Source organism: Bubalus bubalis, chromosome 14 (genome assembly GCF_019923935.1).
Source record: "Bubalus bubalis isolate 160015118507 breed Murrah chromosome 14, NDDB_SH_1, whole genome shotgun sequence".
In the NCBI taxonomy this organism is placed as follows: Eukaryota; Metazoa; Chordata; class Mammalia; order Artiodactyla; family Bovidae; genus Bubalus; species Bubalus bubalis.
In genome coordinates this window covers 67,160,649-67,171,365 of record NC_059170.1, presented here as the reverse complement: position 1 = coordinate 67,171,365, position 10,717 = coordinate 67,160,649, and the positions used below count along the sequence as shown (strand labels likewise).

At 44.5% G+C, this 10,717-nt stretch overlaps 1 protein-coding gene across 8 annotated transcripts in view; it reads left to right on the top strand.

Annotated features, from left to right (window-relative positions):
• Positions 1-1,297: 1,297 nt before the first annotated feature.
• DHTKD1 (dehydrogenase E1 and transketolase domain containing 1) overlaps positions 1,298-10,717 on the top strand; it is a 41,117-nt gene continuing 31,697 nt past the window's right edge. For 6 of the 8 annotated variants that reach the window (XM_006077743.4, XM_025264486.3, XM_006077742.4 and 3 more), the window contains exons 1-3: positions 1,299-1,587; positions 8,929-9,084; positions 9,476-9,687. In XM_006077743.4, the coding sequence (XP_006077805.3) occupies positions 1,431-1,587; positions 8,929-9,084; positions 9,476-9,687 (525 nt within the window). In that variant the 5' untranslated portion in view covers positions 1,299-1,430. Of the gene's footprint in view, positions 1,588-8,928; positions 9,085-9,475; positions 9,688-10,717 lie in introns of all 8 variants that reach the window. The other 2 variants (XM_045162723.1, XM_045162722.1) reach the window with 1 other exon arrangement.

Below are 10,717 nucleotides of genomic sequence, written 5' to 3'. Positions count from 1 at the left end.
TTTGCATCTTGGCCTTTCTATTCCATCTGCCTGCAAAACTTCAGCCCTGAATGAACCCAGTTATCACCCTTCTGACCTTCTCAGTACCAAGGCAGGAGAAAATCACAAAGCAGCAGAAAGTGCTTTCTCTCTATATTCATGGCCACCGACCTCAACGGGGTGAACTTCAAAACTTTAAAGACAATATTCTATCTTTATTACTCTCCTTGATAACAATTTCATACTATCTTCACCTTTTCACTCCCATTTCTCAATACACACCCAATTTGCCACCCCCTCGGAATCACTTGCAATGCCTTGCAAGCTCACCCCGGCTTCTGGGCTCATGCTTTCCCACCCTCCTTGGTGGGCTCCTCTCCTTACACATTTGCCTAACTCGTCAGTCTTCAAGATTCTGTTCTAGTGTGCCTTCCACTTGGAGGTTTTCCTGACACACCTGTCTATGCTTGCAGGGCACCTGCACACACTTGGATTACCGTGTGTCTCATATTGTGTGTTGAGTTCAGTCTGCAACTGGACTGGGACCTGATTAGGGGCAGGCACTGTATTTTATTAATCTCTGTAACCCAGCGGAGGGCTCTGTGTGTACAGTGGAAAGATATCTTAGGTTCACATGTGTAACGTTCTTGGGAGTATGGGGGTGCAGCTGCTCAGGTGACTGGAAGAATGGATGACCTACTGGGAAGCATTCAGACCTCCCAATATTGGTAAAATTAAAGGTGAATCGTGGAATAAAATAATTTGGGAAACTGTGTCAGAGATAGACCAACCAAGAATCTCAATTATCTAAAATCTTCCAAATTCAGTTTTTTCTTCACTCCTATCGCTTTCGTACAGGCTCCTTCTCCCCTGTTTGAACCTGTCCTCCTCAATATTTTTTATAAAAATACAAACAGAGATGGGATATTGATTTTTTGGCTCCTTCCTATGAACTTGGTCTGAGTCCCAGCCACCTTTCATGCAGTCTGTCGGTAATTTTTCCTTTCTGTGGGAGACTGCATGGTGCGTGTGAGTCTATGCTCTGGAGCTTCCAGGAGAGGGGTGGTGGGTGATCACTCCCGGAGGGAAACTGCAGCATACACAGATATATCCAGCATACACAGCTTTGTTACAGAAAGCCGGTACGCTCCCCTCAGCATTCCTCCTTTTCCCAAATGCAGGCCTTTCCTCAGCCTCTAGGCCCTTGCGAGGGTCGCTGGATTCCAGCCGCGCGGCTTGCCTTTGCGGGCCGCTGATCTGGATTGGCTCCAAGAGCCGGGTCCTGGCCAATCAGGAGTGGGAGTGTTGTCTAGGGGGAGGGTTTTTCCCCTCGCCTCCAGCCTAAGGCCTCTCACCTCCCGGGCGGTGGGTCCGCGCCGGAGCGACCTCCCTGCGGCCGCGGCTCCTGGACGTTCCGCTCAGATCTCTGGGCCCCGGGGGCCTGGTGGAACATGGCCTGGGCCGCTGTGGCAGCAGCAAGACTGGGCCTCGGCCGGGCCGCTCCGCTCTTCCTCCGGCGCGGCTACCAGACAGAGAGGGGTGTCTATGGCTACCGGCCGAGGAAGCCCGAGAGCCGGGAGCCCGAGGGCGGCCTGGCGCGCCCCCCAGGTCAGGATGGGGCCTGGGCTGGTGGGCGTGGCGGCTGGGGAGGCAGGGGGTCTTATTTCTGGGCCCGGGGTGGGTGCTTTTTAGAGTTGGGACTTCTGGAGTGTGCGAGGAGGCGGGTGGAGAGGAAGGGGAGGCCAGGGAGCAGAGAGGGATAGGCCTGCGTCTTGTCAGGGTCCGGGTCACAGAATGGTTCTGTGAACTCTTGTCTTTTCCATTCCTTGGTCGTAAAACGTGTGAGAACTTAGCTGTTTGCGGAGGCGGGGCTGCAGGAAAAGTTCTATGATAGCCCAGCTCCTGGAGTTCACCCAAGGATACACGTTTTCCAGGGCTGTCTCCAAAGCCAGTGTGAGGGGAATCTTTGGGGATCGCGATGGTGACTAGGGTGAAGAGGGCGTTGATGTTCTTGGACCTCAGCATGGTATTTATTATCCACTCGTCTCTTCTGTCTAGCCTCTTTAAGAGTTTAAAACTCTTTGCTGAAATCAGAACTATGCTACTCGGGTTTTAATGGATTAGGAGACGGGAATATCAGTTTTTGGAGGATCAGTTGCATTCTCATGTACAAGAGACCAATTTTGAGTATTTGGTTTATGCTCCAAAATTATTGTATGTTTATCCTCACAGAATAGAAGGTAAACACAGATTGGTCAATAGAGGAAGGTCACGTGGCATTTTTTATTTGTTATTATTATTTGCTGTGCCATGTGGCTTATGAGATCTTAGTTCCCTGACCAAAGATTGAACCCTGGCCCTGGACAGTGAGAGTCTAACCACTGGACCACCAGGGAGGTCCCATTTGATATCTTTGGTCCAGTTATTGGATTAACAATTAGGATCCCTTCATCATCTAAACACCTGACCTTTGAGTAGTAGATCACATACTGAAATCTCAATGTTGTGTTCTTGATCTCAGGAGACATTCAGAATAAAACTGATTTCTCTTTCTTAAGTGCAACAGGTTTCTTTAGGAACAGCATTTTGGTCAGCTAGATGACTAATCCCTTGAGAGTAAGACTATATCTTATTTCACTTGACAAATGGAGTGTCTAATTTTGCATGTCAGTTTCCCTCAAACTGAAGTGTGCGTTCCGATCACTCTGAATGATGTTTAAAAGGCTAGTTCCCAGGCTGCCCTCCCTTGCTTCACCCTCATCCCAGTTCTCATTCGGTGGCCTGAGATGAGATCCAGGAATTTGTATATTTATGTCACACTAAGTGGTTTTCTAGCAGTAGGTCTGTGGCCACTATGGCCAAACATCGTTATAGTCAGTAAGGGATGTATATATAAGATATGTTTGTCCAATAGAGCTTGGTCACACGTCTGTACATCCTTGCAAGGGAGATTGGAAAGCATAGTCTTTCTTCAGGGCGGCCACCTTCCAGCTAAAAGTTACTTTGAAAGAGAAGAGGAAAATAAATGTTGGAAAATAACTAGTATCACCACACTCAACCTCTTTGGCCATTTAAATACTCTAAGGTTTTCTTCCCTCACAGAGAATGTATTCACAAACCCTACTGAAAATGAACACAAGGCAGTTCCCACGTCCAAGGTACACAGAGAAATGGGAGGAAGTGTAGTCAAGTTATGGTGCCTTCCCCTTCCTCCTCCTCCTCCTCCTCCTCCTCCATGTGTTTATCTTGGCCAAGCAAGTATCAAGGCCAAGGATGAATACCTCATTTATTAAGGTTTTCACTGTGGTAAGGCTTCAAAGAGATCTTGAATTTGCTTCTAGTGACCTTTTTGGATGGCAGTGGTTTCAGGAGTTAAAATTTGACCCATGATATGTGTCCTTTGTAGCTGGCTTTAGTGAAAGAGCTTGTACTTTAACCTCTGTAAACCTCAGCTTCCAAGTAAGCTTGAGTTCTATTTATCAACAATCCTAAATTGAAATGGAGGTGGATTTCCATACACAAGGGCTTCCTTGGTGGCTCAAACAGTAAAGAAGCTGCCTGCCAATGCAGGAGACCTGGGTTTGATCACTGGGTTGGGAAGATCCTCTGGAGAAGGGAATGGTTACTCACTCCAGTATTCTTGCCTGGAGAATTCCATGGACTGAGAAGCCTGATGGACTTCAGGCCATGGGGTCACAAAGAGTCAGACACAACTGAGCAACTAACACTTTCACTTTTCACACTTTCCATACACATTTTAGAATTATTTGTTCTAGTTCTGTGAAAAATTGTTGATATTTTGATAGGACTTGCATTGAATCTATAGATTGGCTTCAGAAGTATGGCCATTTTAACAATTCTTTAATTCTTCCAATCCAAGGACACTGTATATCTTTCCATCCATTTGTGTCATCTTCCATTTGCTTCATCAGTGTCTTACAGTTTTCTGAGTACAGATCTTTTACCTCCTTAGACAGGTTTATTCCTAGGAATTTTATTCTTTTTGATATTACAGTTAATGGGGTTGTTTCCTTAATTTCTATCTCTGATAGTTTATTGTTAGATTATAGAAATTCAACAGCTTAGGATTGGTGATTCATAGGTATAAATTTCATTATGAAGGATTGGGGGAAATGGCAGAATTTAGAGATGATTAGGAGATGGGGCCTATAAGATTCCAAATAGTGTTCAGTGGTTACTGATCTTAGCAATGAGATTTAGTAGCTGAAGTGAAGTTGTAGGTGTGTTGCATATTAGAAATAATAGGAGCCTTGGGAGTTCCTTGGTGGTCCAGTGGTTAGGACTTGGTGCTTTCACTTGCTAAGGCCCAGCTTCAATCACTGGTGGAGGAACTAAGATCCCACAAACCACGCAGTGTGTGGCCAAAAAAAAAAAAAAAGAGAGAAATAATAGGAGGCTTTACTGGAGGCTTTATAGGAAAAACAGTTGGGGAAAATCTTACGACATTAGAGATTTTTTTAAAATGTTGAGACTTCCCTGGGCTTCCTTGGTGGCTCAGATGATCAAGAATCCCTCTGCAATGCAGAGGGAATCCCTCAGATCGACCTGAGGTCGATCCCTGGGTTGGGAAGATCCCCTGGAGAAGGGAAAGGCTACCCACTCCAGTATTCTGGCCTGGAGATTCCATGGACTGTACAGTCCATGGGGTCGTATAGAGTTGGACATGGCTGAGCAACTTTCACTTTCATTGATGGTTCAGTGGTGACTAAGAATCCACCTTGCAATGCAGGGGATACTGGTTCGATCCCTGGTTTGGAAAGATCCACATGCCTTGGGGCAGCTAAGCTTGTGCACCACAACTATTGAACCTATGTTCTAGAGCCTACGAGCTGCAACAAGAGAAGCCGCCGCCCTGAAAAGTGGGCGCACCACTACCAGAGACTAGCCACTGCTCGCAACAACTAGAGAAAGCCCGCGAGCAGCAATGAAGACAAAGTGCAGCCAAGAAATAAATAATTTTTCAAATTTAGATGGTTTTTTAAATGTTTCGTGGACTTCTAGTTCTCCCCTCTCTTTTGTGGTAGGCTCGACTTCCTTTTCAATTTTTGTTGTGGTATAACAGGTGAAACGCTGGATTAAAATCAAAGTGAAAGTCACTTAGCCATGTCTGACTCTGCCACCCCATGGACTATACAGTCCATGGAATTCTCCAGGTCAGAATACTGGAGTGGGTAGCCTTTCCCTTCTCCAGGAGATCTTCCCAATCCAGGGATTGATCCCAGGTCTCCCACATTGCAGGCAGATTCTTTACCAGCTGAGCCACCAGGGAAGCCCAAGAATACTGGAGTGGGTAGCCTATTGATTTTTCAGCGGATCTTCCCGACCCAGGAATCGAATCGGGGTCTCCTGTGTTGCAGGTGGATTCTTTACCAACTGAGCTGTCAGGGAAGTACACTAAAGTACAAATAGTTCAAATTCCAATTTCTTCATTACCTCTGTCACTTTCTGCAGATCACTTAACCTGTTTGGGCTTCAGCTGACTCTTCCGCAGATAAAATGCACTTGTTCATGTTTCAGCCTGGTGCTGAAAGTTGGTGCTCAGAAAGTGGGGCTGGAAAAATATACACTTGTCCAAATTTCAGCCTGGAAACTTGGAGCCTGCAACCCGAAATATGCACTTGTCTATATTTCAGCCCAGAAATTTGGGGCACAGAGCCTGTGGCCCAGAATATGCATTTGTCCATATGCATTTGTAACATTTGCACAACTGTTAAGATACTTAGCTCCTGTGTCATCCATAATGTGTGTCCTGAAGACCACCCCACACTTAGAGAGTCTCCAGAAGGGACTCACATCACATAGTGTATGGCTGGACTCCTGGCTGAGGTTTAGTAGGTGTGATGAGGATGCACAGCTGGACTGTAATGGAAAAGGCACAGGAAGGGTCCGGGGGGCCCGCTATGCAGTCTTCCTTCTGCTCTTTTTCTTATGGTGGTCACACACTATGCCCTTCTCTTCAAGAAACACAGCAACAGATGTGCAGTGTTCCTGTGAGAACACTTTCCTGTTCTAACAGGGAAGCCTGTTAGAGACTCAGCACCCAGAGTTTTTATTGGAAGAGGTTCATGTAAGCACCCTCTGCATGTACTAAAATCCCAGGTTCCCAGAAAGACAGCAGGTGTTTAGCCTAAATCATCTTGTTCACACAAGCAGTCTAGGCACAGTTGTTGCCAAGTCGTGTCTGATTCTTTGCTACCCCATGGACTGCAGCACCCCAGGCTTCCCTGTGCTTCACCATCTCATGGAGTTTGCTCAAATTCATGTCCATTGAATTGGTGATGCTATCTAACCATCTCATCCTCTGTTGCCCTCTTCTTTTGCCTTCAATCTTTCCCAGCATCAGGATCCTTTCCATTGAGTCAGCTCTTTGTTTGCATCAGGTGGCTAAAGTATTGGAGCTTTACCGTCAGCATCTGTCCAGTGGAGAACTCAGTGCTTCCATTGCCACAGGCACAGATTCAGTCCCTAGTCAGAGAACTAAGATCCCACAAGCTTTATGGCATGGCCCCCCAAAATATAAATAAATAAATAAAGAGCTCTATTGGACATGTTCATTATGAAAAACTTAGAAAATATGCTAAGCAAGGAAAATTGGGAATTTTGACATAGAATCATCACTAACTTTTTGGTCTATTTCCTTTATACATATGAAATATATATGCAAATGAAGGGACATATATGAAGTATGTAGGTGCTAATATGCTAGATACACTTTGTCATGAAAACATATAGGTACAATACACACATTTTAACACAGCTCAGGCTCATATGATATATATAGTGTCTTTTAGTCTTTTTTTCTTCTAAACAAATTGGCACATCCAATAAGCATTCTCCTACAACATTATCTGATGATGATTTTTGGCCAGAGGGGATTAGTCATCAGCACTGTGGCATGTCCCTCAGATGACTGGGGTTTGTAGAGGGTTAGAGGACTAACAGGAGGGAAAGATCAGTGAGGAATGAGGAGGCATTGACTTCACCCACCCTGCTGGAGGGGGGTGGGTGTGGGTGATGAGTAATTGCACCATTTACTGGTGTCCTCAGGGGAAAACAGATTCCTGTGAAGACAGGAATATAAGGAACATTTAGGGAAGAGGTGAAAAACGTAGGGAGGTCTGTTTATCACAGAACAGATGGAATTCTAGACGTCACAGTGGAAGGATCTAGGAGGTAGAGAGGGAAGAGATACGGGGTTGGGTCTGGAGGAAATGGCAACCCACTCCAGTATTCTTGCCTGGAAAATTCCATGGACAGAGGAGCCCGCCGGGCTACAGTCCATGGGGTCGATAAGAGTCAGACACGACTGAGCACAGCAGCAGCAGCAGAAGAAACCAGAGCAGTGAAATAAAGAGTCTGAGAGAAAACAGATGGTGAGGATGGGTGGAGGATGTGCTCCGAAGTGGGAGGGGAAGAGGCCTCTCTCTCTTCAAGAATAGTAGGTGCTATGTGTTCTTTGGGGTGAACAGCATCCTTTTGTGCCAACTCCCCTATCCGTGTTGTAGACTATCACTAAAAGCTTGGATTTTCAGTGAGAAACTGAAGCAGTGATCTCTTAACTAGATGTGGTTTGCTAAAGAGAATGTTTTCACAAGAGGGCTAGTAGGGGACTTCCCTGGTCATCCAGTGGTTAAGACTCTGCTTCTAATGCAGGGGGCCCAGGTTTGATCCTTGATCAGGGACCTAAGATCCCACATGTGGTGCGGGTGTGGTCAAAACATAATATATATATATATATATATATATTTATTTATTTGTATTTATTTTTACCTCTGCTGGGCCTTAGCTGCTTTGTGCAGGCTTTCTCTGGTTTCCGAGAGCAGAGGCTACTGTCTCCTTGGAGTGCTTGGACTTCTCACTGCAGTGGCTTTTCTAGTTGCAGGGCACAGGCTCTAGGTGAGAGGGCTTCAGTAGTTACAGCACTCAGGCTCAGTAGTTGTGGCACAGGGGCTTAGTTGCTGCGAGACATAAGGAATCTTCCTATACCAGGAATCAAACCCACGTCCCCTGCATTGGCAGGCAGATTCTTATCCACTATGCCACCAGGAAGTCCAATAATAATTAATTTTTTTTTTAAAGAGGGCTAGTAAACTGTGGTGAGAATGGTGATAATAACCCTGTATATTTACCATTAACTTAATTCCATTAAGGATATAATTTTATAGATGATATTGGAAGTTGTGGTCTTGAAGGATTTTCTTCCAAATTTTAGAAGGGCTTTCATGAGCAAAAGGGAAGAAAAGCAGCTTTTGGCTCAATATAAAATCATCTAAGATTAAAAAAAAATCATCTAGGATAGAATTAGATTCATTGAAATACAGTGATTTCCCCTTTAAGAAGAGGTTGGAGAATTACTCATTTAAGGCTACAAATAGGGTTTTTTTTTTAATTATGTAGTAATAAGATCATTTCTAAGGTTTTTTTCCTGGTCTATGATTTCATGAGTCTATAAAATGTGTACCTGGAGGACGTAAGGAAGGAAATGTAACATTGATTTTGCAGTTTAAACTGTCTCTGTTTTTTTTTAATGTACAATATAAAAAATTCAAATAATAATTAAGAGGACTATAATTATCCATAATTAAAATTATAGCATTTTAACAGTTATTTTCAATTTGAGGTGTTTTCTTTTAAAATCTATCCATGCGCATAGTTATTTCCACAAATGTGCACCCATAATTCTGGTTCCTTCTGGTTATTTTTCAGTGACTTTTGCTCTCAGGAGATAAATTTAAGGAAATAAGTGTGTTTTCCTGGATTCTGCTAGTTTTTAATCCTGGAAACCACTGGCAGCTGTGGTGGGTAGGAACCGCATGTTAAAAATGTCCAAAGCCGCAAAGGCTTCTTTGAAAACTGATTTTGTGACTTGTGGGCATTTCCTAAACTGTATTGTTCTATTGTTGTTGTTGTTGTTGTTTTTCCAATCAGTGGACCATGGCCTTGCCAGGTTGGTGACGGTGTATTGTGAGCATGGGCATAAAGCTGCCAAAATCAACCCACTCTTCACTGGTCAAGCCCTGCAGGAAAATGTACCTGAAATCCAAGCCCTGGTGCAGACTCTGCAGGGACCCTTTAATACCACAGGTAAAAGTCATCAGCTGTCGACTGTCCGTGTGCCAGTTAACTGCCAGTGAGGTGGGACTCCTTTCTCCGTTCTTGAAGAACTGCAGTCATGCCTGCTGGAGCTGAGGCTTCCATGGGTGTGAGGAGACAGCAAGGGGCACATTCGGACACTGTCTGGGAGAGTAGTGTTGAGGTTCTAGAATTGTCTTCTGACAGGGCCCATATCCTCTGTGTTCAAATCATATACACAAATGGCCATATTTTTAGTTTTGCCTTTAGAAAAATCTGGATAACCATTGATGATGACCCAAGTTATTTAGAATGAAATGCTCTGAATTGAGATAAGGATCTTGGTATGTTTTATATTTGGTTGACTATTCTTTAAAGCGACCCTTTTGATTCCGTTTTGTAGGATTATTGAACATGGAGAAGGAGGAGGCCTCTCTTGAGGAAGTCGTTGCCTATCTCAACCAGATCTACTGTGGGCAGATTTCTATCGAAACCTCTCAGCTTCAGAGCCAGGAGGAGAAAGACTGGTTTGCCAAGCGGTTTGAGGAACTGAAGAAGGAGGCATTTACCACAGAAGAGCGAAAACACCTGTCAAAATTAATGCTAGAATCTCAGGTATAAAGTAGCAGCTAATATCAAAGGAATTGTTCAGCTCTTTTTCTCCAAAGACATATAAATATTGAAGAGAGGGAGTTAAGACATGAATTGTTTGAATGTAGCCACAATTCCCCCATGGCCTCAACACAACAGACAGTGTAACACACACCACTTTATTCTGAGTAGAAAGAGGTAGCTCTCCAACCGCCAGAGCTGTTGGTTCTCCTGAGTCGATACTTTCTATGTATTTGTCTCTTCCCTTCATGAAAGTGGAAGTGTAGTTGCTCAGTCGTGTCTGACTCTTTGCGACCCCACAAACTGTAGCCTACCAGGCTCCTCTGTCCATGGGATTTTCCAGGCAATAGTACTGGAGTGGATTGCCATTTCCTTCTCCAGGGGATCTTCCCAACTCAGAGCTCGAACCCAGGTCTCCTGCATTGTAGACAGACGCTTTACCGTCTGAGCCTCTAGGGAAGTCTAAAGAGGCTCTTCCCTTCATAAAAGACTGCAAAGTCCTTAAGATCTGATTCTTCTTTTAATTACCCGAAGGGATTAAAAAAGGAAAAAGGAATACATGTATATGTATGGCTGAGTTCCTTCACTGTTCACCTGAAACTATCACCATATTGTTACTTGCCTATACCCCAACACAAAGTAAAAAGTTTAAAAAAGATTTTAAACAGGTAAAAAATTTTAAAAGAGAAAGGAACTATACATGAAAGAGGCTCTCAGTATACATTAATAGGATTGAATGTCCAGGACTGCGCAGGACTTGAGCCTATCAATATGACAAGGCCCCTGCCCCCAGTAACATGGGTGGATGGCTGGTTTGCGGCCCAGATGAAATACTATAGAGCCCTGAACTAAAACTCAAGTCCTGGAAAAGGCCTGGCCTTCTGAGGGGATTCCTCCTGGGGTGAGTTCCTCTAGCACTGGGGTTGTTTCCTCAGTGTTCCCACTGCTGCCTGGTGTCCTCGGCAGGGCTTTCTTGCCAGGCTCTGAGTGACTTCTCTTCATCTCTGGGGTCTCACTGAATAGACCCTGTTGT